This window comes from Mobula hypostoma, chromosome 8, assembly GCF_963921235.1.
Source record: "Mobula hypostoma chromosome 8, sMobHyp1.1, whole genome shotgun sequence".
NCBI classification, from domain to species: Eukaryota; Metazoa; Chordata; class Chondrichthyes; order Myliobatiformes; family Myliobatidae; genus Mobula; species Mobula hypostoma.
Genome location: NC_086104.1, coordinates 94,386,767 through 94,405,685, shown reverse-complemented (window position 1 = coordinate 94,405,685; position 18,919 = coordinate 94,386,767). Strand labels below are relative to the sequence as shown.

Sequence of the window (18,919 nt, the reverse complement as noted above, 5' to 3'; positions counted from 1 at the left end):
AATAAATAGCAGCATAGCAATACAAAGAACATAGAACATTAAGGGAGAATTGGGTGACACTGGAAGAGCTCCCACACTAATTGTTGACATCAAAGTTCAAAGTAAATTTATTTTCAAAGTACAAATGTCACTATAAGCAACCCTGGAATTCACGTTGTTGCAGGTATTCACAGTAAATACAAAGAAACACAATAGAATCAATGAAAGACCTCACATAACAAGACAACAAACTGTGCAAATACAAACAGAAGGGAAAATAATAATAACTAAATAAATAAATAATAAATACTGAGAACATGAGATGAAGGCTCCTTGAAAGTGAGTTCACAGGTTATGGGAACAGATCAATGATGGAGTGAGTGAAGTTAGCCCCTCTGGTTCAACAGCCTGTTTGTTGAGGAATAATAACTGTTCCTGAACCTGGTGATTTGAGTCCTGAAGCTCCGGTACCTCCTTCCTGATGGCTGAAGCGAGAAGCAAGTATGGCCTAGATGGTGGGGGACCTTGATGACAGATGCTGCTTTCTTGCAATAACATTCCATATAGATGTACTCAATAGTGGAAAGCGATTTAACCATGATGGACTGGGCTGCATCAACTATTTTCTGTAAGCTTTTCTGTTCAAGGACATTGGTGTTTACAACCAGGCCTTGATGCAACCAGTAAATATATTCTCCACCGTACATCTACGGAAGTTTGTCAAACCATTCAGCCTGCTGCCATCAGAAAGGCACTGAACTGTTCCCCACAACCTATGGACTTACTTTCAGGGACTCTTCATCTCATGTTCTTGATATTTATTGGTTATATATTTATTTATTCACTTATTAGTATTTCTTTGTTTCTTTCTTCTTGTATTTATGTAGCCCCCGTGGGGTAGATATTACTGGAACTATATAACTAATAGAGGATAAAATATAAATGGAAAATAAAAGGTGCCACACTTATCAAAGTTCAATCTCTTCGTGCACAAACAGTTGGAGCTCTGGACCCTTCTTCTTCACCCTGCGACCCCTCCGACCGCCTCGACCGGCTGCCTGGGACCAACAACGGTGGTCGACCAGATGCATCACACGAGTCCGTCTCCGTCTCCCCTCCTCGCCGAACATCCCGCTCAGGGTCCGACCCCATTAGTGGACTCACAGCACCTGGTTCATTCTCTGTCTCTTTCTCTCCCGCCTTCTCCCCCAAAACCCCGCGCACACAGCATCTTCAAATACACCAAAAACATAACAACTATCCCAATTGGTTCATTCGTCCTCCTATCAATAGATAATACAAAACAAACTGCTAGCGGGAAGGACTTTCTCAGCGTTTAACATAACAAAGAAGCATTCCCAAGTATAACATAACAAAGAAGCCATTTTAATGAGCCTACACAGTAACATAAGAGACGAAACCCCCTTACACTCACACAATTTTTTTGCAAATCTGTTGTTTGTCCGTCCTATTGGGTGCAGTCTTTCATTGATTCTATTGTATTTACTGCGATTGCCACAAGAAAATGAATCTCAGGGTTGCATATCGTGACATTTCTGTACTTTGACAATAGATTTACTTCAAACATGCACAACCTTCACAAACTTCTAAAAAAAGTAGCGGTGCTGCTGTGCTTTCTTTGTAATATCCCTTAGGGACAGAGGGCAGACAGTCTCAAATGGGAACACCAAGGAATTTAAAGTTGCTGACCCACTCCACCTCTGATCCCTTATTGAGGACTGGCTCATGAACCTCTGGTTTCCTAATCATGTAGTTAAAAAATCAGCTCCTTGGTTTTACTGACATTAAGTGAGAGGTCATTGCTATGGCACCACTCAGTCAGATTTTAATCTCCCTCATATGCTGAGTCGTCAAACAACAGTGCTGTCGTCAGCAAACTTAAATATGGCATTGGAGCTGTGCTTAGCCTCACAGTCTTAACTGTAAAGCGAGTAGAGCAGGGGGCAAAGCACAGAGTCTTGTTTATGGAGCCAAGCATCTTATTTACGTGGTTTCAAAATGGCAGATAGTTAAGTCAGGAAAAGGAAGCAAGATTAGGACAATGCCTCAGAACTTCAGAACCTGGAAATAACTTCACTTGTTCTCTAAGCTGATTGGAATGAGGCTTTACAGGAAACACCTGCAGGCATCAATGCCTGAACGAGGGTAAATCCAAAATGAAACATTATCTTTCACTCGAGGGAAAAATCGTTAATGACCTCTGAGCCCTTTTAAGTTGGATAGCATGGAATATTTTGAAGCAGCTCAAGAGTCTTATTTGGACATTGCAACAGAGGTATCTGATCTCGAATTGTTTCCTGGGAATAACAGTGCAGCAAATCGTGCCCTGGTATCTCACCATGAACTCATTCCTAGGAAGGCGTCAGCACTAAATAGAAGTACACATTGCTGACAACACAATGTGCATCACTGTTAAGCTGCCATACTGAGAATCTGGTGCAAATCCAACAAGGAATTCTCTTCCACAGCTCAAGTGCAGAGAAGCTGCCAACGAAAGATAGCATTCAATGAGATCAGAAGAACAGTACCACCTCTCAGGCTGTACCCTAGCCAGATGGGTGAGTGTAGGCCACTACTGAGGAACCCTACCCCTGCTCCACATGTTGACTGGTTCCTCAGCTACATGTGTTGGAGATGATGGCTGTCTCTCCGTGTGGTCATGTAACTTCCCATGGCATGGAAACCTTTCTATGGCAAGTTCAAGTGAGAGGAGAAAACACATCTCACAAAATGCGGATAGATTATAGGATCCAGGCAGTTTATGAACACTAGTTGTAAGACACTGCACAGTCCACAATCACCAGCCAGGGTGCAGTCCTGAGTCCCCATCTCAGCGCCCAGTGACCACATCACTCAACACAGCCTATCAAACACCATCTCTCACAGAGAGCCTCTCTACCAACTGAGGGGATTCACTACCCGCAAGGCAGGAAGCAGCTGAGAGGATGCCGCCTTCTTTCAAGAAGCAGATTACACTACATAACTCGAGTGTGTAGCAAGTCAGCCCACTGTAGGACCGGGCTAAATAGAGAAGCAATTGTTTCATTTTAATGAAAACAACATACACTGGGAGTGGGAGGGATATTAACATTACTTGTTAAACCAACTTAACATTTCCAGCTAACTTCTTAAATGCTGTAATTGTTACTTTCACTAATGTTTGATGGGTGAGTGTAAAAAACCGAAGGCGTTGCTTCCTCTTTAAAACAAGACTGCAGAATCACTGTCAATTTCTGGAACCATTCAAAAGTGTCTAAGGGTAGGATGTGCCAATGATCTGTTGTGCAGAGTCCATTGCTCTGTGGCTTCTTAAAACATTCCTGTGCATTTCAACTGCTGTACCAGACCATGATGCACCCAACACACAAAATGCTGCAGGAACTCAGCAGGCTAGGCAGCATCTATGGAAAAAGGGTACAGTCAACTTTTTGGGCTAAGACCCTTCATCAGGGGGAAGAGTCTCAGCCTGAAACGTCGACTGTTTACTCTTTTCCATAGACGCTGCCTGGCCTGCTGAGTTCCTTCAGCATTTTGTGTGTGTTGCTTGGATTTGGACCTGGATTTCCAGCATCTGCAGATTTTCTCATCCATGATGCAACCAGTCAGGATTCATTCAACACTACACATGTAGATGTCTGTTAGTGTTCGATGACAACCTGGACCTCCTTAACCTTTTAAGAAAGGAAATGCACTAGCATGCTTTCCCTCGACATTCCCCTTATGTCCAGTGCTAGGGTCAGGTCATCAATATGTTAACACTCAGGAACTTAAAGCTTCTGACTCTATCCACTGCTGACCCCTAATGCAGACTGGCACATGTACACCTTCCTTCTCCTTCCTGAAGTCAACAGTCAGCTCTTTAGATTTGCTGACATTGAGCAAGAACTTGTTTTTGCAACACCACTCAACCAGGCGACCCATCTCGCTGCAGTAAACAAACTCATCGCCACCTATGAAAAGAAAAATATCTACGGTGCTTAAGGCTTTTGCATGATTTATGTACCACAGTAGTGTCATCAGTGAATCTGAAGATAGCACTGGAGCTGTGCTTAGCCACACAGTCACTTGTGTGTGGAGAGAGTAGTGCAAATGGATGAGCACACAGCCTTGAGATGCGCTTATGTTGATAGTCAGCAGGAAGGTAGGGTTATCCAAAACTCTAGCTTCCTATATTCTAACTTTTACTATTCTTCCACCACCTGTTCTCCAACCTTTATAGGCTTCCTAGGTAAAAAATGCTTCAATTTTAAAGTCTGTTGTTACCCACCTCTCCAATCACTGCAGGCCCATTCACTTAAGAAATATCTGCATTTCTTCAATTAGTTTTGGTCATTCCAGATTTAACTACCCTTGCCACTGTCTTGGATAGTAATTTAAACCTGCCTTAACAGTTATTTCCTTAAGTTTCTCCAAATTTCCCAAATAGTCACTGTTGCAAGATAAATTAATGAAAAATAATTTTCTTTGAATAATCAGGCAGCTACAAAACTAGCTTTGGTTCTTTTGACTTTATAGTTTCATCTCCGTTATTCCTTCATGCTAACTGATTACATACTACCAAGGCACAGAGAGCAGACAGCAGACAGGCCATCTTCTGTTTGTTACTAATGGAAATGTCAGTTGGAAATTACACTTTGGTCTTAAAGGTTCATAATTATATAAACCAGCCAATGGACACTTCGATGAATTCAAGTATTGGTACCAATTCCAATACTGCAACAGATTTAATTAGGGCAGATGAGAATGCAATTGCTAATTTATAAGCACATTACCCATTGTCAGTGTACTTTGCCAACTGGAATAAATCAAACAAAAGTTTCATTTCCAATTGATTCAATAACCATTTGCAATGTGTACAGCAAATCTTCAGCTTCCATAGGCAACCTCTCCATGGAGTCAAGTGCTGCCCTAAAATCAGTCGCAGAGGCTGAGCACTGCACTGATGTCAGTGGATTTTCTTGGCGCTGTCCCAGTGTTGGTCTGGGTTGCCCCCGAGTATGAGCTTTCATATGCTAGTTAATCAAATAGATAAGTAATTAACATAAACTTATTACCCTAAATGGAGAGAAAATACAAAAAAAATTGAGGTGCAAAGGGACTTGGGAGTCCTTGTGCAGGATTCCCTAAAGGTTAACTTGCACGTTGAGTCAGTGGTGAGGAAGGCAAATGCAATGTTAGCATTCATTGCAAGAGGACTAGAATATAAAAGCAAGGATGCTGAGACTTTAAAAAGCACTGGTGAGGCCTCATTTGGGAGTATTGTGAGCTGTTTTGGGCCCCTTATCTTAGAAAGGATGTGCTGAAACTGGAGTGGGTTCAAAGAAGGGTCACAAAACTGACTCCAGGATTGAATGGCTTGTCATATGAAGAGTGTTTGATGGCTCTGAGCCTGTATTCACTGGAATTCAGAAGGAAGAGAGGTGACTTCATGGAAATCTTTCGAATGGTAAAAGGTCTTGCTAAAGTGGATGTGGAGAGCATGTTTCCTATGGAGGGAGAGTCTAAGACCAGAATAGAGGGGCGACCTTTTAGAACAGAGATGAGGAAGAATTTCTTTAGTCAAGGAGTGGTAAATCTGTGGAATTCTTTGCAACAGACAGCTGTGAAAGCTAAGCCTTTATGCAAATTTAAAGCAGAGTTTGACAGATTCTTGACTGGTCAGGGCATGAAGGGATACAGAGAGATGGCAAGAGATTGGGGCTGAGAGGAAAATTGGATCAACAATGATAAAATAGTGGAGCAGACATGATGGGCCAAATGGCCTAATTCTGCTCCTATATCTTGTGGTCTTAAGGTCTTAAGAATATTACATTATTATTATATATACTGTCTTTTTGCATGTATGCAAGAAGAGTTGTCATGGTGTTTTGAGTTTCTGTGCATGTCCCTCATAGAACTTGTTACTGTATATTAATTTGTAGGATTTTTTAAAAATTCATTGATGGTATTTAACAATTGCTGTAAATGAACTGTATACAGTATTTTACCATAGATACTTCACCTTTTGGTAAAAGAGGGGAAGGAAAGAAAATGACCGAAAATTTCTTATTTTGCACCTTATTTCAATATTATTTCTCATGAGCTTATTCAATGTAATTTAGCAAATGACAATTTTCCCATATTAAGAAGAAATGATGAATCAACAGGTTATCTAAAAATCAAGTAACTAAGTGGTAAAAGATGGAATATTGGAGCTATTACTAGATATTTAAAAGCTTTTATTGACATGGACACAAGCCCCAGATGATACACCCGAGAGAGTCTCGCCACTACTATGCTCTCCATCAGCAGAGACAAGACCCGGCTGAGCTGCTGCTCTTTAATCAGTCTCTCAGGACAGAGGATTAGATTAAAGATAAAGAAGAACTTCATTTGTTACACATACTTTGAAACATACAGTGAAATGTGTTGTTTGTGTCAACGGCCAACAGAGTCCAAGGATTATGCTGGCGACAACTCGTAAGTGTTGCCACGCTTCACATGCCCACAAAACATGAACCATAACCCGAATGCCTTTGGAATGTGGGAGGAAACAGGAGCACCCAGAGAAAACCTATGTCACCGGGAAGACATCATCACTCCAATTCTGTGGTGTGATAGATGCCTAGACAGAAATTCTTTAACATAGGCTGGGGAGTGCACTCCAGCTACCACACAGTCGTAACAGAGCAAAATTTTACTTCATGGTAATGAGACCCAAGGTCATTTTACACCAGGTTCTGCTGTACAGATGTCACACAACCACAAATGCAAGTATATTGTGACCACACACACAAATAGAGAGACATACAGTTCCACCCCCCACACCCTTCTCCTTAGCCGCACTTCCTTCAAAACCCCACTCACCCCACCCTCATCCATTCCCATCTTTATTCTTTCATAAGCCTCCCTATCCACTTCTTCCATTTAGGTCCATTCTCAATTCCCTGCCCAACCATTCCTTTCCCTCTCAATTCCTATTCCCCACTGTGATGGATCACTCTCTCCCACTGGCTGGTATTTCCCACTTGCTATTCCCTCTCCTTGACCAGCCGAGTACACGAATACAAATACAAAACAAATTATATTACTTTCATCAGAAAGAACTGGAAGCTCACAAACATTTTTAAATAGGACATTACTATTCACTTTTTAAAAAAATAAAACCATAGGTAAACTTTTACTCAGATTTAAGTACATCTATCTTTAATTAAACAAGCAGATTGGTTTCAATGTACACAAAACAAATAACAACTACTACACAAAAGACTTAACTCAAAGACAGATTTCTGTTTTCTTTAAGCCCTGTAACAATCCTGCTTCACAAATTAGACCAAAGTCTGCTATTCAGATTACAAAAGTAAAAATGTCATAAGCTTCACCAAAAAAAAAAATATATTTTACCTCAGGATCATCATCATCAAAATCATGGTAACTGGAATGATCTGGGTTGTTCAATTTATCAAGCAATTCAATAGCAAGAGTACGACTCAAAGACTGTGTCACAAATGGATGCTGAAACACAATTAAAAAGCAGAATGTAAGGCCATTATTAAAACGTTAGTACACACAGACTAACAAAACAAAGCATAATAAACTTGCCTGCAATAGTTTCTCAGCAGTTGGTCTTTTCTTTGGATTTTTTGTAAGTGCCAGCTTTACAAACTGATGGAAGTTAGTAGACCTGAAACAGCAACATTCTGTAATGAACCAACTTGGAAACAGTAGACTTGTAAAAAGAATGACAATGTCTAAATGCTCCCTACCATTTTATCTTGTCCTTCAACTTTGGGGGCTGGAAGTTGCTTTTTGTCATCAAAAACAAAGCCCTAAAAATTAACCAGAAAGTCATATGTTATAACAATGAAAACCCATCATTTCTCAACTAGGAGAGGTTAAATATGTAGTTTCTTTGCTTCAAATGGTGGAGTTGGGGTGGGGAATGGGGGAGATAAAGGAGCCAAGCTACCCTCATTTTCAATGTGGTACTGAGGAAACACTGCTGTCATATAGACTTTCAAAACTTTCATTTCAAAGGATAACAGAAAGTATTATCTGGAAGAGTAAAAGGGTTTAAGAATCCACAATTTAGGAGGAGATATTTGTTCACTTAATTCCATGTCAATAATGCCACAGCATTTCTGCAGAAGGCACTTATCCGTAAGTGAGGTAAATCCAAAATAAACTGGCCAAAGGGTTTTGGCTTGCCTTAATATCTGCAACAGAGGGATACAATTTAATTTTCTGCTTTCATTCCAACACAAAACAACCACAGCTTGAATAGCCAGAGATGAAAATATGGAAATGCAAGGACTATGCAGGAGCATCATTATCTTCAGCCAGTGCAAAACTGAGCTGACTCCCCAAAGGTGGCTAACTATTGTGGGCAACCAGCAGGAAATATGTTTACCAAATCTTTAAAGGGTAGTGGGAATAATTAAAGCCACAGAGCAACTTTGTAGCAGATTCATGCAGCAGCTGTAGAATTTTTCCTAAAAAATTCCTTTGCAACAGTAACATTAAAATGTAAATAGCCTGATAGCTACTTCATACCCATGAGGAATGAGGTAATATGGGTCAAAGACAAAACAGATATGTTGTACTTGATTCAGATTCATCAAAATACCAAAAAGTCAATTCTTGATCATATAACACTAAGCTGGTGCTCACACATCTCAAACTGATCAGTGTCTGTATTCTCCAGACTCGAGGGGTATCCACAGGCACCCGTATGGGCCTCAGCCATGGCTGCCTTTTCGCTGGCTACATAGAACAGTCCATGTTCTGAGCCTTCCCCAGTAATGCTCCCAACTCTTCTTCCGCTACATTGACAACTGCATTGGTGCTACTCCTTCACCCATGCTGAGCTTGTCAATTTCATCAATTTTTGCCTCCAACTTCCACCCTGCCCTTAAATGCATTTGGTCCATTTCTGACGGCTCCCTCCCCTTCCTCGATCTGTTTCATCTCTGGAGACAAACTGTTGACAGACATCTTTTATAAACCTACCAAATCCTTCAGTTATCTTCACTATATCTCTTCCCACCCTACCTCCTGTAATGCTATTCCCTTTTCTCAGTTCCTTCGCCTCAGCCATAACTGTTCGCAGGACAAGGCTTTCCTTTCCAGGACAACTGTCCTTCTCCTTCAACGAACGGGGTTTCTTCCACCACCACTGAGGCTGTCATCATCTGCATCTCCTCCATTTCTGAATGTTGGCACTCACCCCATCTTCCCACTGCCTAAACAGTGATAGTTCTTGTCCTCACCTACCACCCCATCAGGCTCCACATACAACACACCATTCTCCACAGTTTCCGCCATCTCCAAAGGGATCCTACCACCAAACATATCTTTACCTCTCCCCACTCTCCACTTTCCAGAAGGATTGCCCTCTCTGTGATTCCCCTGTCCATTCATCCCTACCCACTAATCTCCCTCCTGGCACTTATCTCTGCAAGCAGCTAAAGTGCTATACCTGCCCATTCACCTCCTCCCTCACTTCCATTCAGGACCCCAAACAGTCCTTCCAGGTGAGGCAACACTTCACCTGTCAATCTGTTGGGGTCATCTACTGTGTCCGGTGCTCCCAAAACAGCCTCCTCAACATTGTTTAGACCCGTTGTACTTTGTCCAATACCTCCACTCCATCTGCCAAAAGAAGAATTTTCCAATGGCCAAACATTTTAATTCCAATTTCCATTCCCGTTAGGACATGTTGGTCCATGTCCTCCACTTGCGCCATGATGAGGGTGGAGGAGCAACACCTTATATTGTCTGGGTAGCCTCCAACCTGATGACATGAATATCAATTTCTCCTTCCAGTTCTCCTTCCCCTCCCCACTTCTTCTATTCCTCCTCTGGCCTCTTACCTCTTCTCATCTGCCTATTACCTTGCCCTGGGTCCCCCCTTCCCTTTTCTCCTACGGTCCACTCTCCTCTCCCATCAGGTTCCTTCCTCTCCAGCCCTTATCCTTTCCTACTCACCTGGCTTCACCTATCATCTTCTAACTATCCTCCCTCCCCTCCCTCCATCCTTTCATTCTGTCATCTTCATCCTTCTTTTCCTGTCCCGAAGAAAGGTTTCATCCCGAAACATCAACTGTCCATTCATTTCCACAGATGTTGCCTGACTTGCTGAGCTCCTCCAGCATTTCATGTGTTGCTTTGGATTTCCAACATTCTAGATCTAGTCCCTTTCTCCTTCCTCTCTAGAACTCAGATCTCCGATCCTATCTTTCATCCCAACAACTTCCAGATCCAATGGATCAGATGAGCATTCCCTACACTCCCAACATACAGTAATGTCACCAGCAAACACATTATTCTTCACCTCTCAGCATTCTGAACAGATTATTCACACCAGGGCTTCCCCAACCGTCTTACCAAGGCATTTCCCTGTACAGCCCTTTAAAAGCTAAAGCATGTGCTGTAACTGCCTTTTAAACTTTCCGCAACCTAGGAAAACCTCAAAAGTACCAAATACTGATGTACTTGAAACTTCACGCTTAGTGCCCTGCATTCAGTACTAACAACATGGTCTTCTCAACAAGCAAACACACCTTGAGTGACTGCGATGTAAGGCACCTCCATTTAGTCTGCAAACACAACCAAGCCATGCCAATCTGTTATTTTTTCCCCTTTCCATTCCACTCTCACTCTTGCCCTTGTTTCCATTGCATTACATCCTGATTTGAAAGGACCAAAGCCCATGAATGGAAAAGTCTACAAAAAGTAGTGGATGCAGCCCAGTCCACCACAGGCAAAACCCTCCCCCATCAAAGCACAGTTACAAAAAGTGCTGCTACAGGAATGCAGAATCCATCATTAAGGACCTCCAACATCTATCCATGCTTTATTCTCACTAATACCATCGGGCAGGAGGTACAGCAGCCTTAAGTCCCACACCCGCAGGTGCAAGGACAGTTATCAACAGTGTGGATAACTTCACTCACCTCAACACTGAGCTGATTACACAAACAACAGACTCACTTTCAAGGACACAAAAACTCAGTATTATTAATTTACTTGTTTATTATTTGCACGATTTGTCTTATTTTACGTATTGGTTGTTTATAAGCCTTTGTTATTTATAGTTTTTTTTATTAATTCTATTGTATCTCTCTATTTTCCTGTAAATGCCAGCACGAAAATGAACCTCAGGGTAGTACACAGTGACATAATTGATAATAAATTTATTTTGAACTTTGTTCTTTTGCCCTGCACTGTCAGCCAGCTACTTTGCTCAAATAGTTAAATGTAAACTCAAGGAACGCTTTCTTCCCACCACAATATCAAGTTAATTTCGCACAGTGAATCCTTTCAGCATCGTAGTTTTGTTTCAGATTTCCTTATGTGATTTCAGTTGAGGATTCTGTTTCATCAATTAGGCCTCTTAATTTGTTTCTTTCTCTGTCCCGTTAACACCTTTATTTACCCTTGTTTTCTCAGCTCTTTTGTCATTTAATTTCTTCTGCCTTCCAACCCATTACAGTATCTGATTTGAAAACCAACTATTTGTAAATCCCAGTGGTTTAGCATCTATCTCACCAGGTGGTATTAGCACACTCCTTTAACACTCACTGGACCCTGGTTTGAAGGCTTTCTTTCATCTTAGCTGGTTCACTGGTACACTTATAACAATACTGTATAACATCTAAAAGAAACATTTAAAAATTGTGTTGTGGCATTAATAGAAATAACATCCAACACGAGTAAGTCCAAGAACAAGAATAAAAGTCCTGAAAATCTGCCTCACTGGTACAAGAGTCCCAATTGTAATCAGAGTTTTATTGTAAATAAATACTAGTCTAGGTTGATCTCCTCCCATCTCTGAGCTTCTTAAAATGCTTCTAAAGGAGAGCCATCCGCAGTACCACCGATGCGACAGAGGGCCTCAAGGTGGCTGTGGCTCAAAAGAGGGGAGCCATGGAGTCATAAGTAGCTAGCCATCTGGACACAAGCTGGGGTCTGATCAGCCCCGGCTGGGTCACCTGGAGGAGGTTGTACGATGTTGAAAGACCCGAAACACCCGATGATTCCAGGAACATCACTGAAGATGTGTCCAGAAGCATCAATAGATGTATGTACACAGCTAAATTCATTCAGTTCTTAAAGAAAACCACTGACTTGGGACATTAACTGTTTGTCTACCAATACTGCTTGATCCATTTCTAGCATACCGTCATTAATATTTTTAAAAAGACCACAAGTCAACAAGTCACTAAATTATTATTTCCAAAAAAAATTCTAATTTAGAAAGAAAATTCACAAGGCGGCTAAATATTGAGAGTCCTGTGTTTAAATTCAACATTGTCACCAAATTATATATTCTTTCTGCTGATGAAACAGAGGGTTTCATTCTTCATTTTAACAGGATTTTAAATTTCCAAAAATCACATGAAAATGGACTAATAAAATTATTGGCAGAAACAGAATTGGTGCATTTGTCTGTTTCCCTGTAAAGAACACTGGAATCTTATCACAGGATACTGTCACACAAGTTAATGCAATGGTCAGTTTTCTGCAAAGAAGCACTTTCCTTCCATAAATAAACTAAATTTTAGACATTTTGATCAGAAAATAATCTCTGTTAGACATACCTTGACATATGACCAATAATGCATGAAATGTCACTTATTTTCAGGAATACTATAGCCTTACTAGAGCATTACCAGTTAAGTAGCTACACAACATCTATTTAAGAGGGTCAATAATAGCTCTGTTCCAATCACATCATAGGCAAAGAACAAAACTTGCACCTGCTTTGCTGCAGAGATGCTTGTTAAAATTACGCTTTCAGAATCTATGACTTCTCAAACCAAATTACCAATAAAAGTTACTGAGAATATTTTACCAGTGTGAAGATAGGGTTGAAAATCCACAAGGCAACAGTTCTCACCTCATTGGATGCAGGTCAAACATTGGTGGCTGAAGTTCAGCGAGCTCAATCCCAGTTATACCAACCGCCCAGATATCACACAACTGGTTATATCCACCTTTCCTCTCCACTGCTGCAACTTCTGGGGCCATCCTGCAGTACAAAGTTCACACACAGTTGTTTAGTACATTTCCACAAAAATTTAAATTAAGCAGCAATCAAGATCAATATTTCATAACCAGATGCAATTTCACTTTCTATTGGATATTTGCCATAGAAAATGTTTCATTAAGTTATCTCCAAGCAAATACTACAGTGGTGAGTTACAAGATCAATTCCACACTTTTTGGTAATGGTGTATAGCTTAGCGAACAATAATGTTATTTTATGTATCACAAATCCATTTCAATTAGCATTAATGGAGATGTAATCGTAATGTTAGTTCCAATCAACAATGACTCATTCTGCCCTTCTGAAAAGCCATAGAGACATTTTCACCCAGAATGAATCAGACCCTTGGGCAAAAGAACAGTATTTTTTTTCTGCACAGCTACACAATTTCCTGGCATAGACTTTGCCTAAGATTGAGAAAGAACCAAATGTCACTGGCATTGCTGGATACATTTCAGAGAAACAGGCATTAAATCTGCAGACAACATGTTCATTGACAAGCATAAAAGGCTCCTTTTCATCAACTACAGCTCTGTCTTTAATACCATCATTCCAAATAAACTGATTCCTAAGCTCCGGAACCTGAGCCTTAGCACTCAGATCTGCAGCTGGATCTTCAACTTCCTCACAGACAGGACCCAGGCTGTAAAAATAGGGGACAAGCTCTCCTCTACAATCACTCTGAGCACTGGTGCCCCACAAGGCTGTGGACTCAGCCCCTTACTGTACTCACTGTACACCCATGATTGTGTAGCCAAGTTTCCATCAAACTCAATATATAAGTTCGCTGATGACACAACAATTGTAGGCTGTATCTCGGGGAATGATGAGTTTGAGTACAGAGAGGAAATTAAGAACCTGGTGGCATGGTGTGAAGACAATAACCTATCCCTCAACGTCAGCAAAACGAAGGAATTGGTTGTTGACTTCAGAAGGAGTAGCGGACCGCATGACCTAGTTCACATTGGTGGTGCGCAAGTGGAACAGGTCAAAAGCTTTAAGTTCCTCAGGGTCAATATCACAAATGACCTGACTTGGTCCAACCAAGCAGAGTTCACTGCCAAGAAGGCCCAACAGCGCCTTTACTTCCTGAGAAAACTAAAGAAATTTGGCCTGTCCCCTAAAATCCTCACTAATTTTTATAGATGCACCGTAGAAAGCATTCTTCTAGGGTGCATCACAACCTGGTATGGAAGTTGTCCTGTCCAAGACCGGAAGAAGCTGCAGAAGACCGTGAACATGGCGCGCAACATCACACAAACCAATCTTCCGTCCGTGGACTCACTTTACACCGCACGCTGTCGGAGCAGTGCTGCCAGGATAATCAATGACACGACCCACCCAGCCAACACACTTTCCATCCCTCTTCCCTCCAGGAGAAGGCTCAGGAGCTTGAAACTCGTATGGCCAAATTTGGGAACAGCTTCTTTCCAACTGTGATAAGACTGCTGAACGGATCCTAACCCGGATCTGGGCCATACCCTCCAAATATCCGGACCTGCGTCTCGGTTTTTTTGACTACTTTACTTTCCATTTTTCTATTTTCTATTTATGATTTACAATTTCAATTTTTAATATTTACTAATTTTTACTATTTTTAATATTTAAAATATTTAATATTTGTAATCCAGGGAGCAGGAATTGCAGAAATCAAATATCGCTGTGATGATTGTACGTTCTAGTATCAATTGTTTGGCAACAAGTATACAGTATAAAGTATAAAATATACAACTACATCATCAGCCTTTAATTAAAGTAGACATGATGAATATCAATAAGTATTACCTCAAAAAGATAACTAACAGTCCTCCTTTAGACAATAGAACTCATGTGAACATCTAATAAAAGCAAACCCTACAATATTTCCTTCCATTTTGGGTATATATATATATTTGGCAGACATACTGAAGTATGAAGTATATGAAGTTAGGATGGTTAGTCATGGAGAGGTTTTCACAGTGCTTCCTATATAGCACCATACTTCAAGGTGATTCAAGAGAAATCGAGATTGTGTGAAGGTACAGCATAAAAGTCACCCTTGTATGGTCTTATCATAATGTATAAAGGCCCAAGTGGTTACTTATATTGATAAGCTGAATCAGTCCCCTAATCCTTACAAACATCGAGCAAGGCCCAACAGAGCTATGACAAAGAGAAGAGAGAAACATAGAAAACCTAGAATACAGGCCCTTCAGCCCACAAAGCTGTGCCGAACATGTCCTTACCTTAGAACTACCTAGGCTTACCCATAACCCTTTATTTTTCTAAACTTCAAGTATCCATCCAGGAGTCTCTTAAAAGACCCTATCGTTTCCACCTCCACCACTGGCAGCCCATTCCACGCACTCACCACTCTCTGCGTAAAAAACTTACCCCGACATTTCCTCTGTACCTACTTCCAAGCAACTTAAAATTATGCCCTCTTGTGCTAGCCATTCCAGCCCTGGGAAAAAGTCTATCCACACGATCAATGCCTCTCATTACCTTGTACACCTCTATCAAGTCACCTCTCATCCTCCGTCGCTCCAAGGAGAAAAGGCTAAGTTCACTCAACTTATTCTCATAAGGCATGCTCCCTAATCCAAGCAACATCCCTATAAATCTCCTCTGCACCCTTTCTATGGTTTCCACGTCCTTCCTGTAGCGAGGCAACCAGAATTGAGCACAGTACTCCAAGTGGGGTCTGACCAGGGTCCTATTTAGCCGCAATATTACCTCTCAGCTCTTAAACTCAATCCCACAATTGATGAAGGCCAATACACTGTATGCCTCCTTAACCACAGAGTCAACCTGCCCAACAGCTTTGAGTGTCCTGTGGACTCGGACCCCCAAGATCCGTCTGATCCTCCACACTGCTAAGAGTCTTGCCATTAATACTATATTCTGCCATCATATTTGACCTACCAAAATGAACAACCTCACACTTATCTGGGTTGAACTCCATCTGCCACTTCTCAGCCCAGTTCTGCATGCCATCAATGTCCTGCTGTAACCCTCTGACAACCCTCCACAATATCCACAACACCCCCAACCTTTGTGTGATCAGCAAATTTACTAACCCATCCCTCCACTTTCTCATCCAGGTCATTTATAAAAGTCACAAAGAGTAGGGGTTCCAGAACAGATCCCTGAGGCACACCACTGGTTACCAGCCTCCATGCAGATTATGACCTGTCTACAACCACTCTTTGCCTTCTGTGTGCATGCCAGTTCCAGATCCACAAAGCAATGTCCCCTTGGATCCCATGCCTCCTTACTTTCTCAATAAGCCTTGCATGGGGTACCTTATCAAATGCCTTGCTAAAATCCATATACGCTACATCTATTGCTCTACCTTCATCAATGTGCTTAGTCACATCCTCAAAAAATTCAATTAGGCTCCTAAGGCACGACCTGCCTTTAACAAAGCCATGCTGACTGTTCCTAATCATATTATGTCTCTCCAAATGTTCATAAATCCTGCCTCTCAGGATCTTCTCCATCAACTTACCAACCAATGAAGAAAGACCCTCTGGTCCATAATTTCCTGGGCTATCCCTACTCCATTTCTTGAATAAGGGAACAACATACACAACCCTCCAATCCTCCAGAACCTCTCCCATCCTCATTGATGATGCAAAGATCTTCGCCAGAGGCTCAGCAATCTCCAACCTCACTTCCCACAGTAGTCTGGGGTAGATCCCATCCGGTCCCGGTGACTTATCCAACTTGATGCTTTCCAAAAGCTCCAGCACATCCTCTTCCTTAATATCTACATGCTCAAGCTTTTCAGTCCGCTGCAAGTCATCCCTCCAATCGCCAAGATCCTTTTCCATAGTGAATACTGAGGCAAAGTATTCATTAAGTACCTCTGCCATCTCCTACAGTTCCATACACACTTTTCCCACAGTCACACTTGATTGGTTCTATTCTCTCACGTCTTATCCTCTTGCTCTTCACGTACTTGTAGAATGCCTTGGGGTGTTCCTTAATCCTGTTCGCCAAGGCCTACTTACGGCCCCTTCTGGCTCTCCTAATTTCATTCTTAAACTCCTTGCTAGCCTTATAATCTTCTAGCTCTCTATCATTACCTAGTTTTTTGAACCTTTCATAAGCTCTTCTTTTCTTTTTGACGAGATTTACAACAGCCTCTGTACACCACGGTTCCTGTACCCTACCATCCTTTCCCTGTCTCACTGGAACGTATCTACACAGAACCCCATACAAATATGCCCTGAACATTTGCCACATTTCTGCCATACGTTTCCCTAAGAACATCTGTTTCCAATTTATGCTTCCAAGTTCTTGCCTGATAACCTCATATTTCCCCTTACTCCAATTAAACGCTTTCCTAACTTGTCTGTTCCTATCCCTCTCCAATGCTATGGTAAAGGAGATAGAATTGTGATCACTATCCCCAAAATGCTCTCCCACTGAGAGACCTGGCACCTGACCAGGTTCATTTCCCAATACCAGATCAAGTACAGCCTCTCCTCTTGTAGGCTTATCTACATATTGTGTCAAGAAACCTTCCTGAACACACCTAACAAACTCCACCCCATCTAAACCCCTCACTCCAGGGAGATGCCAATCAATATTTGGGAAATTAAAATCTCCCACCACAACAACCTTGTTATTATTACTCCTTTCCAGAATCTGGCTCGCCATCTGCTCCTTGATGTCCCTGTTACTATTGGGTGGTCTATAAATAACATCCAGTAGAGTTATTGACCCCTTCCTGTTCCTAACTTCCACCCACAGAGACTCCGTAGACAACCCCTCTATGACTTCCTCCTTTTCTGCAGCTGTGACATTATCTCTGATCAACAGTGCCACACCCCCACCTCTTTTGCCTCCCTCCCTAAAATAGGATAGGTGTGAACATTTAAACAATGGTTACCCCATACTACAGAAACTATAAAACATACATTAAAAGGATGGATGCATTATTTCAAGCACGCCAACTGCTGCTCACATATCTATCAAAAATCTTTAGCATGTTAAACATCACAAGAGCCAATTCACAAAATCCTCAGTTAAGTAGTATCAAAGAACACTCACTAGTCTTCAGCATATATCACTGGGTTACACAATATCTACATCAAACTGAATACCAGAAAGGCATTAACCTCCAGGGGTGTAGTGAACAAATTTTTAAAACTATACTTTGCATTTTCATCATTATTTAGAAATCAGAAGGCAGAGCTCAGGAGGGTTAATAGTGTTTAACAGCTACTCCTCTGCTTGCATCTTTGGAAACAGCTCTATTTCCATCTTTAATATCTCTATTTTTCCCTTTCAGGGTTCTTTTGAAGACCCTGACCTGGAGTTACACGCTGACTATGGTTCTTTGCAGGAATGGGACCCACTCTTGGGGTTCCATAACTGGCCATTGCTCAGCACGCCAAAGGCTCGGCCTAAGAGTCCGGCTTGGATTCGGAAGCCTAGGATCTTGGGACTCTGGAGACGGGCGGATCGAGGGTCAATGTTACGACAGGAGACTCCTGTGTCATTGGGGGAGTCGAAATATCTACGGCAGTGTGCCTGGAGACCTGGGATCTTTGCAATCTTCAGGCACAGAGCTCAAATGATGTAACGGACATCTAACACCATAAATCAGCAAGTGTTACGTCTCGCTGCTCTCTGGGAAAATACAGACACCTCATTCTCCCTTATTAGGGAGAGTGAGAGAACCTACTGTATGTCGAATACCGGGTGAAATGTGAAGTCTTTTGGGTAACTGTAAATCTGTGTCTTTGCTGTTGCTTTGCTCACGCTTGAGTGCTCGGTGACGATGCTGATGCTTTTTTTTTTGCCGGTGGGGGGAGGGGGTATTGTTGCTTGCTGCCGCTTATGCACGGGGGGGGGGAAGAACTTTGGGGTCTTAACATTCAAATGTCGTTCACTCTT

General features: G+C 41.7%; 1 protein-coding gene across 6 annotated transcripts in view; it reads right to left on the bottom strand.

Moving 5' to 3' along the window:
• The window catches only part of map4k3a (mitogen-activated protein kinase kinase kinase kinase 3a), a 272,080-nt gene that overhangs the window by 118,477 nt on the left and 134,684 nt on the right, over nucleotides 1–18,919 (bottom strand). For all 6 annotated transcript variants that reach the window (XM_063056371.1, XM_063056372.1, XM_063056373.1 and 3 more), the window contains exons 9-12: nucleotides 12,881–13,012; nucleotides 7,746–7,808; nucleotides 7,582–7,663; nucleotides 7,384–7,494 (exon numbers count right to left, since the gene is read on the bottom strand). In XM_063056371.1, coding sequence (XP_062912441.1) covers nucleotides 7,384–7,494; nucleotides 7,582–7,663; nucleotides 7,746–7,808; nucleotides 12,881–13,012 — 388 coding nt within the window. The remainder of the gene's footprint in view (nucleotides 1–7,383; nucleotides 7,495–7,581; nucleotides 7,664–7,745; nucleotides 7,809–12,880; nucleotides 13,013–18,919) is intronic.